The sequence below is a fragment of the Mchenga conophoros genome, linkage group LG1 (genome assembly GCF_057382185.1).
Source record: "Mchenga conophoros isolate Kocher_MC1m ecotype Shallow Benthic linkage group LG1, M_conophoros_male_GT1.1, whole genome shotgun sequence".
In the NCBI taxonomy this organism is placed as follows: domain Eukaryota; kingdom Metazoa; phylum Chordata; class Actinopteri; order Cichliformes; family Cichlidae; genus Mchenga; species Mchenga conophoros.
In genome coordinates this window covers 33638010-33655940 of record NC_140526.1, presented here as the reverse complement: position 1 = coordinate 33655940, position 17931 = coordinate 33638010, and the positions used below count along the sequence as shown (strand labels likewise).

The following is a 17931-nucleotide window of genomic DNA, read 5'->3' as shown; positions in this document are numbered from 1 at the left end:
CCTGTCCAGAGGGTCAGTCAATGAGCTCGTCAATAGCTTCAATGCTAACATGTTAAATGTAATGGACACTATTGCTCCCATTAAGGTGAAGGTTATCTCTGGAAGGAAAAAGTCTCCATGGAGAAACTCCACACTGGTGAAAAATGAAAAAAGAGAGTGTAGGAAAGCTGAGCGCAGATGGAGAAAAACAAACCTCCAGGTTCATTATGACATTTATAAAGAGAAACTTCACAATTATAATTTACAACTGAGGAATGGAGGTCCTACTTCTCTGACATCATCACTAAAAACAGCCATAATGCTCGGGTCTTATTTTCTACAGTTGACAGGCTAACAAACCCTCCTGTGTCAGTGGCAGCTGAACTTCATTCGACCATGGCCTGCAATGACTTTGCCAAATTCTTCACAGAAAAAATCCAAAAAGTTAGACAAGCAATTGGTACATCAACAGCAGATCCAGGATATGTACTGTATCCACCAAAAAACTGTTTAAACACCATGAAACAGTTTCAACCTATTAACAGCAAAGACCTGGAGGACATCTTAGGTAAACTGAACTCCTCCTCCTGCTGTTTAGATGTCCTGCCAACAAGTTTTTTCAAAAAGGTCTCAAAGACTTTAGAGTCAGACCTGTTACAGATCGTCAACTTTTCTTTATTATCAGGTGTGTTTCCAGAATCACTAAAAACTGCTGTAATCAAACCTATACTGAAAAAGGACAATCTTGACAAGACACAAATGAACAACTACAGGCCGATCTCAAATCTCCCATTTTTAAGTAAGATCATTGAAAAAGCAGAATAATTGCTACGATGCCTTCCAGTCAGGTTTTAGACAGAACCACAGCACTGAAACCGCTCTGACCAAAGTGTTTAATGACATATGTCTGAATACAGACAGTGGAAAAATGTCAGTCCTAGTTTTACTGGATCTCAGTGCAGCATTTGATACAGTTGACCACAACATATTACTCAAACGACTGGAGAACTGGACAGGTCTTTCAGGAACTGTACTAAACTGGTTCAAAACATACTTAGAAAACAGGAAATACTTTGTATCAATAGGTAACTTCACATCTGAGCAGACAAGTATCACATGTGGAGTTCCCCAAGGTTCCATCTTGGGACCCCTTCTGTTTAACATCTACATGCTCCCACTGGCACAGATTATAAACAACAACAAAATAAACTATCACAGCTATGCAGATGACACACAAATATATATCACAATGTCACCAGGAGACCGAGGCCCTGTACAGGCTCTTGGTAAATGCATTGAGGAAATCAATGACTGGTTGTGCCACAATTTTCTCCAGCTAAACAAAAACAAAACTGAGGTAATAGTCTTTGGCGCCAAAGAAAAACGATTACAGGTCACCAGAGAACTTCAATCTATACATCTAAAAACCACAAACCAGGCGAGAAATTTGGGTGTAGTGATGGATGCAGACCTAAACTTAGAAAAACACATTAAGACAATAACAAAGTCAGCTTACTATCACCTCAAGAATATTTCAAGGATAAAAGATCTGATGTCTCAACAGGACCTGGAAAAACTAGTCCATGCATTCATCTTTAGTAGGCTTGATTACTGTAACAGCATCTTTACAGGTCTACCTAAAAAATCAGTCAGACAACTACAGCTCATTCAGAACTCTGCTGCTCGAGTCCTCACTAAGACCAAAAAAGTGGACCACATCAGTCCAGCTCTGAGGTCTTTACACTGGCTGCCTGTCCGTCAGAGGATAGACTTTAAAGTTCTGATGCTGGTCTATAAAGCTCTGAATGGTTTAGGACCAAAATACATCAATGACCTCCTGACCCAGTATGAACCTTCCAGATCCCTCAGGTCATCTGGATCCGGTCTTTTATCAGTTCCCAGAGTTAGAACCAGACACGGAGAAGCTGCATTCAGCTTTTATGCTCCTTATATCTGGAACAAACTCCCAGAAAGCCTCAGATCAGCTGAAACACTCAGTTTATTTAAATCCAGGTTGAAGACTCATCTATTCTCAGCTGCATTTGAATAAAGCACCAAATCCACACTTTTAAGCTTAAATTTCAAAACTTACATTTAACTACTGATTTTATCTACTGTTCTGATTTTATCTGTTTTGATTTTATATACTGTTTTGTTTGTTTGTTTGTTTGTTTGTTAATTAGTTAGTTAGTTTATTTGCTTGTTTTAATCAATTTTAAATCATGCTTTTTATTTGTTCTTGTTTCTAATGTCTCTGTAAAGCACTTTGAATCACCTTGTTGTTGAATTGTGCTATACAAATTGCCTTGCCTTGCCTATAAAAAAGGAAGGAAACCATTATCAGTCCAAATCGCCATCAGCTGTTCTCACCGGCATCTCCAGCACCGCCCCGTTGAGCCCACTGCACCACTCCTCCCCTGCAGCCGCGCCCGGGACCACACCTCTGCCACACGCCACACACCCCCACCGCCCGACTGAGGCCGGGGAGCCGTCCGGCCGAACCTACCCCCCCCCCCCCCCCCCCCCCCCCCCCCGAGCGAGAGAGGAAATCGGCCACTGCCATCTGCGCCCCCGGCCTATGGACCACCTTGAACTTAAAGGGCTGTAAAGCCAGATACCACCGGGTGATCTGGGCGTTGGCATCCTTCATGCGGTGGAGCCACTGCAGCGGGGTGTGGTCCAAGCAGAGGGTGAATGAGCGCCCCAGGAGGTAATAGCGAAGGGAGTCGACCGCCCACCGGATAGCCAAGCACTCCTTCTCCACAGTGCTGTACCGTCTTTCACGCTCTGCCAGCTTCTGGCTGATGTAAAGAACGGGACGGACGGGCCCCCCTTACCTGCTGGAACAAAACGGCCCCCAGCCCTCTGTTCGAGGCGTCAGTCTGCAGAACAAAAGGGAGGGAAAAGTTAGGAGTGTGAAGCAGCGGCTCCCCACAGAGAGACTTTTTCACCTGCACAAACGCCGCCTGGCACGGCCCCGTCCACTGAACCAGATCCGGAGCACCCTTTCGGGTGAGATCAGTCAAGGGGCTGGTCAGCTGCGCAAACTCTGGCACGAAACGGCGATAGTAACCTGCCAGTCCCAGAAACCATCTCACCTCCTTTTTAGTCTTGGGGCGCGGGCAGGATGCGATAGCCGCCGTCTTCTCCACCTGTAGACGCACCTGCCCGCCCCCCAAGTGGTACCCCAGATACTGTACCTCCCTCCGTCCAACCGCACACTTCTTCGAGTTGGCCGTGAGCCCCGCCCTCCTCAGGGACTCCAGGACCACGGCCACCCGCTGCACATGCTCCGCCCAGGTGTCGCTGTGGATGATCACGTCATCCAGGTAGGCAGCAGCATATGCAGCGTGCGGACGCAGCACCCGGTCCATGAGGCGCTGAAAAGTGGCAGGGGCTCCGAACAAGCCGAACGGAAGCGTAACGAATTGGTACAACCCGTACGGAGTGGAGAAGGCCGTTTTCTCCCTGGACTCGGCAGACAGGGGAATCTGCCAGTAGCCCTTGGTTAAATCCAGTGTCGTGAAAAAACGGGCCGTGCCCAGCCGATCCAGGAGCTCGTCGACCCGGGGCATGGGATAAGCATCAATACGTGACACTTCATTCACCTTGCGATAGTCGACACAGAACCGTATAGACCCATCCTTCTTTACCACAAGAACGATGGGGCTACACCAGGCGCTGTGCGACTCTTCTATCACTCCCATTTTCAGCATTTCAGCCAATTCCCTCTGAACGATTTGCCGTTTATGCTCAGGAAGCCTGTAGGGCCGTGAACGCACCGTCACGCCAGGCTGCGTTACAAAATGATGCTCAATGAGAGACGTTCGGCCGGGCAGGGGGGAGAACACATCTGCAAACCGCTGTTGTAACGCGACAACGTCCGCTCTCTGGGCCTGTGTGAGATGGTCATCACAAGGGAGGGAGGCGGGGATGATGGAATGTGGCACCTCCGGCCCCAACTCATCTCTCTCCTTAACCAGGCTTACCAGAGAAGCGGTCTCAACCTCTCTCCACTCTTTAAGGAGATTGAGGTGATAAATCTGCGTGGCCCCTCCCCTGTCCGACCGAGCGACCTCATAGTCAACGTCCCCGACTCGCCGTGCAACTTTGAGCTGGAAGAAGGGAGTAATACAAGCACTTTGTCTCCCGGTGAAAATTGCCTGAGTCTAGCCCCTCTGTCGTACAGGCGTTGCTGACGCTGTTGAGCCTGGAGCAAATTCTCCCATGACAACCTCCCCCAAGTGTGGAGTTTCACTCTCAGGTCCAACATGTACTGAATCTCATTCTTAGCGGGGCTCGGACCGTCCTCCCAGCTTTCTTTAATCAGGTCGAGCACCCCACGCGGCTTCCTGCCGAACAGCAATTCAAAGGGAGAAAATCCCGTGGAGGCCTGGGGCACCTCCCGCACTGCAAATAACAGAGGGTCTAGCCAGCGATCCCAATTGTGTTCATCCTCGTTAATGAACTTACGAATCATGGACTTTAAAGTCTTATTCAGCTGCTCCACCAGCCAATCCGTCTGAGGGTGGTAGACGCTGGTCCGAATAGATTTAATGCCCAGTAATTCGTACAGTTCCCGCAGTGTACGAGACATAAACGATATGCCCTGGTCAGTCAGTATCTCTTTCGGGATTCCGACTCGGGAGATGACCTGAAACAGTGCCTGCGCCACACTCTTTGCAGAGATGGTGCGCAGCGGGACTGCTTCCAGGTACCGCGTAATTGCATAATCCACCAGGACTAATACAAAGCGGTAGCCGCGTGCACTCCGATGAAACGGCCCGATGAGGTCCATGCCAATGCGATCAAACGGGACCTCTATGAGTGGGAGCGGGCGCAAAGGCGCTTTTGGTATGGCCGGCTGATTAACAAGTTGGCAGTCCGGGCAGGACGCGCACCAGTGGCGCACATCCGCTCGGATGCCCGGCCAATAAAATGAGAGTTTTTTCGTATCCCATATGCCCTGCCATGGGGTTATAATGAGCCACCTGGAAAATCGTTTCCCGGCGGCCCTGCAGCACCAACAACTGGGTGTGAGTCTCCTCCGTGCGAGTGTCACGACTCACTCGATATAGCCTATCTTTTGATAAAATGAAGCGCGGGTAGGTCCGCACGGCTTCAGGGCGCACCACGTGACCATCAATCTCAATCACCTGGTCAAAGGCTGAGCGTAGGGTGTCATCACGAGACTGCTCCAGTGGGAAATCACCCATGGGGGAAACCTCCGGAGCCGGCGGGGCTTCCCGTGAAGGACCCGCCGTCTCCCCCTCCCCGGAGTCAGTGTCGGACGACCCCGCGTCACCGCTGAGCGCTGCACAGACACTACATGCTACTAACGGTCGTGATCGCATCCCCGCATACTGTCCCAACAGATGATGAAACCCCGGCCAATTTGTGCCCAGAATTAGGGGATGCGACAGGCGCGGGCTAACCGCAGCCGTTACTCTATGCGTTTTGCCCTTATACTTTAATAACAGCGGCACTATGGGATACCTGTGAACATCACCATGAACACACTTCACCTCCACCTATTCTGCCTCCAGCAATGCCCCGGGGGCGAACCAAGCCTTGGTCACCGGGGACTCCTTCAGGACCAAGCGTTCAGTTTCAGAGTCGGTGCGTCCACGGTGAGCCAGATCACCCCCCAGGCAGCGACGGCCATCTGGGACTGTCTAGTGGACGACTTCATGGCTGTGCCTTCACTTGGAGACTGGCGGTCCATCACAGAGGGATTCCATGAGCGCTGGAACTTTCCTCTGTGCTGTGGAGCTCTGGATGGGAAGCACGTCCAGACAAAGGCACCCCATATATCATATAGGAGACACACACATTGATATACACTAAATATTTTTTTCATTTCTTTTTTGTGGTGCCCAAATTTATGCACCTGCTTGATTTTGTTTAAACAATTATTGCACACTTTTTGTAAATCCAGTAAACTTCTTTTCACTTCTCAAATATCACTGTGTGTCTCCTGTATGATATTTAACTGACATTTTTTATTGTAACAACCAACGATTTATACAGGAAAATAATGTCTATTAACAAGGTTGCCCAAACGTTTGCATCCCACTGTATTAATATATTTTCTCATTAGTATAATATGAAATAAATTCTACATGTGTCAAGTCGTGTGCCAACATTTGCTGTGTAGTAGAACTGAGACATTAGTCATTATAAAAAATTTATTTGAAATAATATTAAAATTCTCAAACAGAAAAACATTAAACATAAATATATGAAATATAAGAATTTACAGAGAGACAGGAATAAAAAGGACCAGCTGCTCTCCAGAGCAGGAACAAGGCTGAGGAGGAAATGCTCCATTGGAGACTGGTGTGGCCTCTTCAGGGATACCAGGATGGCCAGTCAAACTCCTGAAACGCGCGTCAGTGTAGCGCGTTTCAGGCGTTTTCGCGACGCAAATCTGCTTCCGAATTTTTGCGGGAGCCGCAATCGCGGGTCATCGCGCTTTTCCATTAACTTTACATGTAAACCTGACGCTCTGGCCGCCTCTATCGCGTTCGGTGTGAACACACCGTTAGACTAAAACTGACATAGTTACGTTTATCCTACCATAAAACAAAGAGAAGGTACGAACTCTCCCATGCTCCAAGGATGTGGGTGTGAATGACCGAGCACTCTGGAATGCACACAAAGTCTTGTAGTGAACAACAGCCTAAGTCATCAAAAGGTCAACATGCAGTATTCTACCATATGCAAACTTATATCATTAAAAGATTATACTGACTACTAAGTGCAATTTTCTATTGACACTGAGATACCGACGAGGCCTCCTTGCAAGTAAATCGATCGATCGCTGTTGCCTTGTTTTTCTTTCACGGGAATAAGTCCTGGATACAGCGGGGTCTGAGTTTAGACCCAACAATAAGGCTTATAGGTTCAGAAATTGGTCAAACTACCAAGAAGTTGAGTTATGAAAATAACCCAGCATTTTTTAGTATGTATGCCATTATGTTTTTGTTTTTGTTGACAATTTTCCTGCAAAGAAAAATGAGGTAATCTATCTTTTAAAATGGAGCATTTTATTCTTTTTCTACTTAACCGATTCAAGGTGAGTATATTATTAGAATTAAAATTTTGACTAAAATGAAGTTTGTATCTCCATCTAATAATAGCATTTTATTATTACATTAATATAACACAAGGTAACACAAGGTCCATTAGGTTTTGACAGAAATAGCTGGTAAAAACATCTTCCAAAGTACTTACTTTCACTTTTACATCAGTACAGACGCTCAGTTCAACTTCAACTTTCTTTTTCTAGTATCTGTATTTCATAAATACAGAATGTCTGTACTTTTGCCACCTGTTGTGGTCTGTACTTTTTTTTCCCAGCAGTGTACAGTCTTAAAGTACACTGAATGTTTACCCTTCATGATACGTGTCATATCAGTTAGACCAGGTGTCTGCAACCTTTCACATCCGGGTCCACGCAAAAGAAAACACTGGGAACCGCAAATACTTTTGACATCTAAAATGAAGATAACACTGTATATATTGTTTTTTTTACCTTTATGCTTTGGGTGAACAACTAAGGTGTATTGCTTATGAAATCCATGAAGTGCTACAGAGAAAATTACATTTTATTTATGTAATTAACACATTTTGAACTATTAAAGAAATATAACAAAAGGAAAGACACCCAGCTGAACTAAAATGATCCAGCAAACAAAAACTGCTGTCAGCCGCCACCCTTTGGGATTTTGGAGCCTTGACCTGACTTTTAAAAAATAATTGGAAAAAAAAGCACTATGCTGCTAAAAGATGAAAAATAGATATTTGCAAAATTCTGCCTAAATATGTATTTTACCTGGTTAATGTGTGTGGCGGGGCGTGGTCTGCAGCGCTGCTGCAGGGGAGGCGGACGCACCTGAGCGGCACCTGCAATCACGCCTCGCCATCTTTACGTCTGTGCTATATGCTGTTGTGTTGGTGTGTGTCGGGCTGTGATCAGCAAAGAGTTTTTATACAGTTAAATCGAGGTGTTGGATATATCTGTGAATCCAGGTAAGTTTACTTTTTTACTTTACTTTCCTACAAGTGAACACGTACAAAGTAACTCTGCCAATAATAATAATAATAATAATGTAAATAAAATTAAAAAATAAAATGTACTCCTGACTCCTCATTAAATTTCTACATAAAAGAGTTGTCACTCACCTACTCTGTGACTTATATAGTAACAAATTTTATCTGTGGAAAAAATGTAGAAAATGTAAAATGAATTAATAGGATGTATTATTATTTAGTTCACAGCAGATAGTAGGTATTTCATCCTGTTCTTCATGTAGTGGAAACAACACTTGTGATACTGTAGTTTTTGTAGTTTGGGGCCCTCTGGAGATGAAGTCCAATTTAAATAATGACCCTTCACAATCCTTCAGTGAATTTTCACATTTTATGCACTATAAATACTGAGTGTTGTTCAACTGGCAACCATGTATGAATTTTGTTTAAATTTTAAGCATGGAAGATTTAGACTACAGTACTTTTTTTTCATTTCATTTTTAACAAATTTCTTGTTATTCTCATCATTATCACTAACACAGGTTTTGGCCAGGAATCTCATGGTAAATGGTTGCTGTCTCTCAAGAGGTACAAATAAAACTGGTTTTACTGGACTTGTGCATTCAACTGAGTCAATGGCACCAGAGATAATGTAAAAAAATATGTATGTTCCTCATATTTTTAATAAGACAGGTTGTACCAGTTTAAGACACTCCATTTTGTGCTCCCTGTCTTTTGGAAAAACATTTTTGAACATGTCGATGAAATTTCTTGAGAACCCACAGACATTATCAAATCTATGGAAAGTTCATAGAAGGGGCCAACTGAACCTTCAGGATTTGAAAACTGTTTGTGTAGAAGAATCAGCTAAAATCACAGTTGATGCATGCGACTAGTTTCTCCATACAGGAGGTGTGTTGAAGCTGTCATCACCAGCAAAGGATTTTGTATGAAATATTAAATACATTTCTGTAAACATATTCGATACTTGACTGGTTTTTCAGTTCTCATTATTACGCAATTTTTATGGACAGCTATGGGTTGATTTATTTGAATGTGTTGATTCGATGGGTTGCTACCAACATGCCAGTAGCACCTTTAGAAATACTTTTACTTAGAAAATTGATGTGTTCAATACTCATTTCACCTTCTGTATGCTACACTATACTGTCACTCAGTTCTAAAGCTACTTCCCACCAATGTCCATCTGCCTTAATTAAGATAGCCACAATTTTATGACATAATGGTTTAAGTTTCAATGGTAAAAACATTAATGGTAAAAACAAGCTATAGATTGGAGAAATTAATCCTAGATGGTCAAAGGAGCTTGCAAAGAAAAGCGTCTGGACTTCTTTAAGTTGCTTGAAGACGTTTCACCTCTCATCCGAGAAGTCAAAGGAGCTTGCAAAGAAAAGCGTCTGGACTTCTTTAAGTTGCTTGAAGACGTTTCACCTCTCATCCGAGAAGTCAAAGGAGCTTGCAAAGAAAAGCGTCTGGACTTCTTTAAGTTGCTTGAAGACGTTTCACCTCTCATCCGAGAAGCTTCTTCAGTTCTAAGGTCAAATGGTGGACATATTTCCATACATTTTGGGAGGAACACCCTTCAACTGGTGCGGGAGTATGAAAGGGAATAGCGGATTATAGGAACCATCTCCGTTTCAACCTAAGATGTAGACAAAGCAGAGTTGTTCCTAAGAGCCTGCGCCTTGGATCCACTGTCAGGGGATACAGAGCAGACTTGATTCTACAGAGAGCACAAAATCACCTTTTAAGTGAAAGGATAAGACAGGTCCATTTCACCATAGATGCCCTCCAGATCAAGATCAGCCAGACCCTGCAGGAACTGGAAACCCTTCTACCCTCTCCAATCTTAGAAGAGGTTTACAAGTTTGTGGACAAGGTTCCTATAATCCGCTAGTTTCCTTGATTCCCTTTCATACTCCCGCACCAGTTGAAGGGTGTTCCTCCCAAAATGTACGGCAATATGTCTGTGAAGGTTCTCAGTCATCCAGGTCATCGTAGTCAAAGGAGCTTGCAAAGCGTAAACCCCCGCCTCTGCGAGGGAGGATAAGAAGGACAGACGCAACAACATTGTCATCCCCTATGTAGCCGGTGTATCAGAAAAACTCAGGAGAGTTTTCTCCAAGCATGACATCCCGGTGCATTTCAGACCCAGCAACACGCTCAGACAAAAACTGGTTCACCCGAAAGACAAAACGCCAAAACACAAACTTAACAATGTGCTGTATGCTGTACAGTGCAGCGAGGAATGCCCAGACCTCTACATTGGAGAGACCAAACAGCCACTTCACAAGCGCATGGCACAACACAGAAGAGCCACCTCCACAGGACAAGACTCAGCAGTCCATCTGCATCTTAAGGATAAAGGACACTCTTTCGAGGATGCCAATGTTCACATTTTGGACAGAGAGGACAGATGGTTTGAAAGAGGAGTGAAAGAAGCCATCTATGTCCACTGTGAGCGACCATCTTTGAACAGAGGCGGGGGTTTACGACACCAACTCTCTGCCATCTATAATCCAGTTTTGAGATCCCTTCCCAGACGCCTTAACGCCCACTCACATCCTGGGCCATCTGACCTCAGGAATTCGCATGATAAGGTGGGGCCAGGTTTCACAATGAACACACCCGAAACTCTGGCTGATTGGGACCCACACCCAGTTTCCCACCTTGGCTCAGGCGATTAGAGGATCATCAGGGGGTCCCTTTGTCCCTCTGTGGGGGGATACTCCCACTAGGTTTATATCTGGGACTCTCCACCATTTGACCTTAGAACTGAAGAAGCTTCTCGGATGAGAGGTGAAACGTCTTCAAGTAACTTAAAGAAGTCCAGACGCTTTTCTTTGCAAGCTCCTTTGACTACGATGACCTGGATGATTGAGAACCTTCACAGACATAATCCTAGATGCCACTAGATCATTTTGATGTTTGGGTCAAAGTATAGGATAGTATAGGAGGAGTTGCAGATGTAGCTTAGACTTTGGATAAAATGAATCAAGCTTTCACATTCACGGATTTACATCAATTGATCTTAATTGTAAAAATGAGCAATAGACTTTGTTGGTCTAAAACAGTTTTGAGCAGTTTATAATTTATGGATATGGCAGGTTATGCAGGAAATGAATGCAAGATAATGAAAATATCTTACATGAAATAAGATACTTTATTACTTTACTTTATTTATCCCAAGGTTGGGCTCACTATTTTTTTTCTTTTCAATAATGTCTAATTCTGTCAACCAGCCATCCCTTTCTCCTCCATCAGAACGCCGCTTAAGAAGAAAATGACAGGGCTGTTTTCCCTAACAATGAGGTAGGAGCGTGGGCCAAGATGGTGGTGCTGTTGGTAGGAATGTGTGTGTGTGTCTGTGTGTGTGTGTCTGTGTGTGTGTGGGGGTGGGGGTGGGGGGGGGGGGGGCATTATTATTATAGAAACTGGATTTTGAATTGTGAGTTGACAACAAACGAGACTCTTCCATTGTAATCAGAGGAGGATTGATTTCACTTTGCCTGATTCTATTTTATACAAACTTGTATCAAGTGAAGGAGAGAGCATTTCCAGAAATCTTTCTAACTTATTGTTTTCCTTACCTTGTTGTTTTATCTGTAGGTATAAAAAACATAAAAATAACCATAATGTCCTCAATTGATTTTAGACTTTCTGGAAAACATTTTGGCTGCCACCATGTCAGTGTTTTGGAGCCAGACATTATTATTACTACCTACTAGCCCACTAGTGACCTAACCAATTGCAAGGAGGTTTTCAGTGCAGTACCATATACAGCTTTTTGACTAGTTTCACTACAGTGGCTTTTAGCATTGCAAGCAATAGCGGAATACACATTTTTCCCCATTGATTGATGGTTCCCAAAATGTTCACCAACAGCATTGTAAGCCTGCATGACTCGGGCTTTAGCAATCTTCATGAATTACCTATGTAAAGATATTTATCTGTTAATTGATGCTAAATATTGGTATACCTGTCAAAGGAAAAACAATGAAGTGAGGCCCAAACTTTATTTGATTTATTTAGTATTATTTTTAATATTATTATTTTTTATTAATTTCTCTAAGTAAAAAAGATGGAATCCTCTACTGTCTGCTGTTGGTCATCCTCGGTTCTACTTCCTTATATACAAGGTATGTATTAAGGCACTATTTTCAAAAACATATTGATACGTAATATCTATATGATGTAGCAACCTTTTCAAACAATTTATTTTGTTGTTATGTCTTGTGGTGCTTATTTTTCCGGTATCAGATATTTAAGGAACACTATCCTAATGATAAAATTGCACCCTGAACGAGAACCAAGCCAGCGCATTAATTTGGATGACACATTTGACTTTGGGTAAGAGATATTCAAAATTTGGACACCATTGTCTGGTAATTATAATGTCCCATACTTGTATTTGATTTTTAAGATGTTGTTTTTAGTAGAATAAACACATGTAGCTTGTGCACACAATTTAGGAAACTTCTGCATCAAAGTACAGTTAAAATAAAATATTTTTGGAGGTTAATGTTACAATAGCACTTGTGACAAGCAGACAGTAACCAAATTTGAAAGTGTGTTAAAAAAAGAAGAAAGAAAAACCAGAGCGACATGATTAAAGAAGCATTTACACAATAAAACACAAACTAACTATAGAATAAAATAACCTGCTTGGGAGTATTCATAATAGGGCTGCCACGATTAGTCGACTAGATCCCAAGATCCCAAAAGACGCAGGAATAAGTAGTAGGATTTAAGAGTGTAATAACGGACTGAAACAGAAGATGGCAGCACTGCATGTACAAGGATGCCAGCTGCCGTTAAACCCCGAAGAAGAAGAAGCTGTGTCCCAGAATTCATAGCACAGCCCAGCCTAGTTTCCAACAATGGCGGCAGCTAGTTAGTTTTAATATTACTCTTATTATTCTTTCTGGGTCACAAAATAAAGTTTAACATATTTTTAGGCGAGAATGTAGCTGTGTAAACTTCTGCTCAGTTTATCAGGACGGCACATATTTTCAAAAGCGCTCCGACGTTTTCGGAGACGTCTGTTACCCACTAGCTCGATAGCTAGCCGGGGGCAAGGCTCACTAGAGCCCGTGAGAACACCGGACACCCGGCTAATCATTTTCAAACCCACTGCCGTCTTTCGCTACTCAGGTTAAACATGATATATAAGTCACTTAGATAACTTGAAAATGTTATAGTTTGGCTTTTTTTTTTTTTGTATTTTATTTGTTCCTGAGTAAATCGGTTTGGCTGAGATTAAAGTTATAGTTTTTACACAGCTGAATAAACCTCGAGCAGACAACTGATTATCAGAAGTGTGAGATGCTCGAGAATTTACTCCGGTTTCCTGTTATATTTTAGATAGCAAGGAGTTTATTAAACTTCACCAAAACAATCTGCAAATTTCATTAAAATTTAATAAACTATCATCTCGTCTTTATTTTTAGTTAGCACATACAGGGCTCTAGAGTGCGACCAATTTGGTCGCAAATGCGACCAAATTTTTCAGTGGTGCGACTAAAAAAAATATTTGGTTGCACCTGTGCGACCAACTGTTCGGGTAGCAAAAAAAAAAAAAAAATCTGCAACCTTCCCTGTGGTCAACAACAGACACACATTTTGCCCCTATCGTGGACTAAACCAATCAGAGATAGTCAGGGGCGGGACCTCTCTGATTGGCCGTGGTCCAGTTGAAAGTGCAGGTGGAAGTGGGAGGTGAGTAGCTTGAATAAAGCGATATCAATTCATTAAATCCTGAATCGACTTTTAAACATAACTGTGTTTTGCCAGAAACGCCAGATTCTCAGATTAAAGCTCACAAAACCATTTCAACAACAACCAAACAGCAAATGAGAGCAGGTACACGGATTCTACACAAAGACGTAAACATAGACCTGACGCATCAGAATCAGCTTTGTCTTTCTCGGCTTTCTCACCCGATGGCCCGCAGACGGACACGCTGTCGGAGCTTAGCGATCCTGATGCGTCCGGTCCACGCTGTGTTTACGTCTTTTTGCGCTGATTCTGAGCTGCAGGTTTTGTCTCTCTCCAACCAAAATTCACCGAGCCAGCAGCAAAAGAAGCAGCAAACTGCACTTCACATTTGATCAATGTCATCATGAATTTTGCTGTTTTGCTTCCACGACTATTAAAACCACACTCCATGCACATCCTGCTCTCTCTCTCTCTCTCTCTCTGTACTTCAAGAACAGTTTCCCGTCTCCAATCTCTGTTTTCTGTATTATTCATTTGCTTATTACCCACCAGTCTACCGTTGTTTACAGCGCTGTGGCTGCTGTCTTTTTATTTTCTTTTTCTTTTTTTCACTTAAATGACCTCGGACAAGAAAGCCTATTTTTTCTGTTGTTCAATACTGAAGAAATTTAAACTTTATATGCAGAACATTGTAGAATATTTTTAAGGTTATCTGCTATAAAAAGCCAGACCAGGAAAATCTCCTTCATGTTTTTCTGTGTTTTATTCTCAGTTACTTTCACACAAAGGCATCTGCTGTGATGTTCACAATTCTGAAGAAGTCAGTACTGATAAATGATCAGAATTATAATATTTCTGACTCTCTGAGGCTAAGTTGAATCGAATCGGGACTTTGAAAACCGGAATCAAATGGATTATAGAAATCAGTGATGATACCCAGCCCTAGTGAGCAGCCTAGGCACGACAGAAGTGGATGTAGCTGTAATAGGAAAAGAACTATTGCTAACTTTTCTGTTAAGGCCTGATCCTTCTGAAATTCATAGCCAGTGCTCTGACACGGTGTCATCAATCTTTGAATGCTGAAAAAGCACAGTGTATCCAGAAAAACACATTATATTATATAAATTATTATAAAATTTGTGTGCGCCTAACTTTTGTGCTGGTACGCCCATGGCAAAAAGTTAGTCTAGAGCCCTGACATACCTTAAACACTTAAAGCTGTAAGCTAATGATAGTTATATAAGAGCAGATGCTGCTGGTGCGATAAGCTGTACGTTTTACGTCCAATGGATTTGATTAGTTGACTAATCGCAAAAATAATCGGTGACTAGTCAACTATCAAAATAATCGTTTGTGGCAGCCCTAATTCATAAGTAAGATTTTTTTGTGTTTTAATTTGTTTTGTTCTTTTAATCCAGGGCCAGACCAGCAGTTCAGACATCAACATCTTGGAATGCTCCTATCATCTGGGAGGGAATGTTTGATCCAAATCTTTTTGATCAAAAGCACATAGGAGAATAGTCATCAGTGGCCCTTACTGTGTTTGCTGTGGGACGGTCGGTTCCTCCATAAAAACTGTATTCCTTGGCTATTATACAGTGGTGCCTTCTAGTTAATAGAATTGAATAGAATGAATAAGAAATGTAGGCATGCCTACATGGCTGAATCAGTTCAACATGGCGAATTTAAACTGTAAATTCACTAGCCCACATAAGTAATCATGAGGTGGTGACTCTAGTTTTAGTTTATGGGGGGAAATATGCCTTATACCCCTGCAAAAGGGTTGCAAATGCATACGATAAGATCCACAAGCACAAACAAATGTTTACAAATGTGTACATGGATTTCTGTGTAACTTTTGAGGAGTCACAAATATGTGCTCCAATTCATGCTCAAATACAAAGAAATTTGGCCAAATTTGACCAAACTGTTTTGAAATCCAGACATCTAAACCTGAATAAATTTGCGCACAGACATCAACGGTTAATATTATTATTATTATTATTATTATTATTATTATTATTATTAGCATTATAGTCATGTCTAGGTCTTTTCTTGCTTTCTTGCATGTTGCCTTCTTTGTTGCTATATTTTTTTTTTAGCTTTTAAAAATGTAATTGGTAATTAGTATCTGGAGTAGTTGGCCTTTATGACCCATAACCAATAAACACCAGCTTGCCTTGCTGTTTGTTGGGTGTGGACGATTGAACCTTGGCTCAGATTGAAATAATTACTTTTTGTGCATCAAAGATAGTGAAGAAATATACAAACAGGATGGTTTTTGTATTGTTTTGCAATAATTTACAAATAAAAAAATCATTTGTTTTTCTCTGTCTCTCATTAAGGTACCTGGATGCCTACCTCAAGACTTTCCTCATCTCAGCAGAACAACATTTTATGTTGGGATTACCAGTGACGTATTATGTGTTTACAGACTTACCAGACAAAGTACCAAACATCACACTTGCTTCTCACAGAAACATAAAGGTTATCCAGGTGGGAAAGCACACCAGGTGGCAAGACATTTCTATGATGCGAATGAGGACAATATCAGAAGCTATACAGTCAGAGATCCGTCACAGATTTCATTATGTCTTCTGTTTTGATGTGGATCAGGAGTTTAAGGGGAGATTTGGGTCTGAGGCACTGAGTGATTCTGTGGCTTTGCTCCATGCCCACTATTATAAATTACCAAAAGCCCGGTTTACCTACGACAGAAACCCCAAATCTAAAGCCTTCATGGAAACTGGCGATTTCTACTACCATGCTGCTATCTTTGGAGGAACGTGGCAAAATGTAAAGCATTTGGTAGATGCCTGTTATCTGGCTATCATGGAGGATGAAATAAATGATGTGGAAGCTCTGTGGCACGATGAGAGCCATCTAAACAAGTACTTTTGGATTCATAAACCAAGCAGGCTGCTGTCTCCAGAGTACTGCTGGGACCAGAGCATTTGAGACAAGCAGGATATACTTGTCACCCGCCTAATGTGGGCACCAAAACATTATGACACTGGCTAGATCGAAAATCAAAGTTGGAATTATTTTATAAGCAAGGGGCTAGCTTGTTAAACGTATATATAGACTTAATTTTATTGGATTATTTGACAAGTGAGCTAGTAGAATAGCTCGTCTTCCTTTTCTGAAAACTCATCTAATCCAGCTAGGTAAATCTAAATGCTTAGGCTTGGAGGACTGTTGTTCCTTTCTGTAATTATGTTGCAATATTATATATTATTTTGTAAATATTTTAGGTTGTGACTAAATCTGGAGACTTTAATTATAGCTTGGTGGCTAACAAAGGTGAAAATTCTGCTCATGTACTAAAATCTTAAAATACCATAAAGAGAAGCATATCCTCTGACCAGTAGGTTTTTGTGGAATATTTATGGTGTCAAGAAGACAGACAGAAGTGAATTAAAAGGCCTAAAATCCAACTTTCATGGGTGTAATGTAACAAAGAGTGCAGTGACAGAGATTTATGCTTGTGCTTTTGCTGATAGTTATTTTTGCTTTAATCAAATCATGACTCTAATCAAAATATGATCAAGAGGTAATAATTTAAAAACGAAGTGATTTTATTATGCATGGGCAATCAGAAGAAGTAATTTTTGGGTGTATTGTGATAAGGAGAGAAAGCAAATTCTAAGTTACAATGAAGTAATCAGAATTGAAAACTGTATGTGAAGTACAAAGCAATGTATTTCTAATCAAGATGATAAGAAGATGATAAGAAATCAGGCTAAAATTATGCAAACTGAAGTGAAATTATGTTGAATAAATGTGACAATTGTAATAAAGTAACTCTTACTACAGAGATAAAGTGAGGCAGAGAAAGAACACTGAGATGTGCTCAACATCAAATGGTTGGACTGACAAAACACTGGATGATGGCCATGACATGAAGGAAAGGTGAAAAGAAGAAGAGGACTATAAGACCCTTTGCAGACGGTGTCCTCTGCTATATAAAACACTGCATAGACACTGTTACAGCAGTCAAACGGATCCGGGCTTATCCCAACCAAAAGCCCTGGATGACCCGGGAGGTCAGGCAGCTGCTGAAGGAGAGGAACATTGCGTTCAGGTCTGGCAACAGGGATTACTACACCACAGCCCGATCCAACCTGAAGAGAGGCATCAGAGAGGCAAAGGGGGACTATAGGAGGAGGATCGAGGACC

The 17931-nt window shown here is 42.2% G+C and overlaps 1 protein-coding gene across 1 annotated transcript; it reads left to right on the top strand.

The window, feature by feature from the left end:
* Positions 1-7983: 7983 nt before the first annotated feature.
* Positions 7984-17019, top strand: LOC146583675 (N-acetyllactosaminide alpha-1,3-galactosyltransferase-like). Its single transcript, XM_085275874.1, has 5 exons — positions 7984-8013; positions 11299-11346; positions 12108-12173; positions 12295-12384; positions 16098-17019. The coding sequence occupies exons 2-5, from the start codon at positions 11318-11320 to the stop codon at positions 16708-16710; spliced, it is 798 nt and encodes a 265-aa protein (XP_085132000.1). The 5' UTR covers positions 7984-8013; positions 11299-11317; the 3' UTR covers positions 16711-17019.
* Positions 17020-17931: the final 912 nt, after the last annotated feature.

What these genes read in the sequence shown, in the direction of transcription:
- LOC146583675 (XM_085275874.1), top strand. Translation starts at nt 11,318, where the DNA reads ATGACAGGGCTGTTTTCCCTAACAATGAG. An exon ending in CTGTTTTCCCTAACAATGAG is followed by an intron (nt 11,347 to 12,107) that starts GTAGGAGCGTGG and finishes AATTTCTCTAAG; the next exon opens with TAAAAAAGATGGAATCCTCT. An exon ending in GATGACACATTTGACTTTGG is followed by an intron (nt 12,385 to 16,097) that starts GTAAGAGATATT and finishes TCTCTCATTAAG; the next exon opens with GTACCTGGATGCCTACCTCA.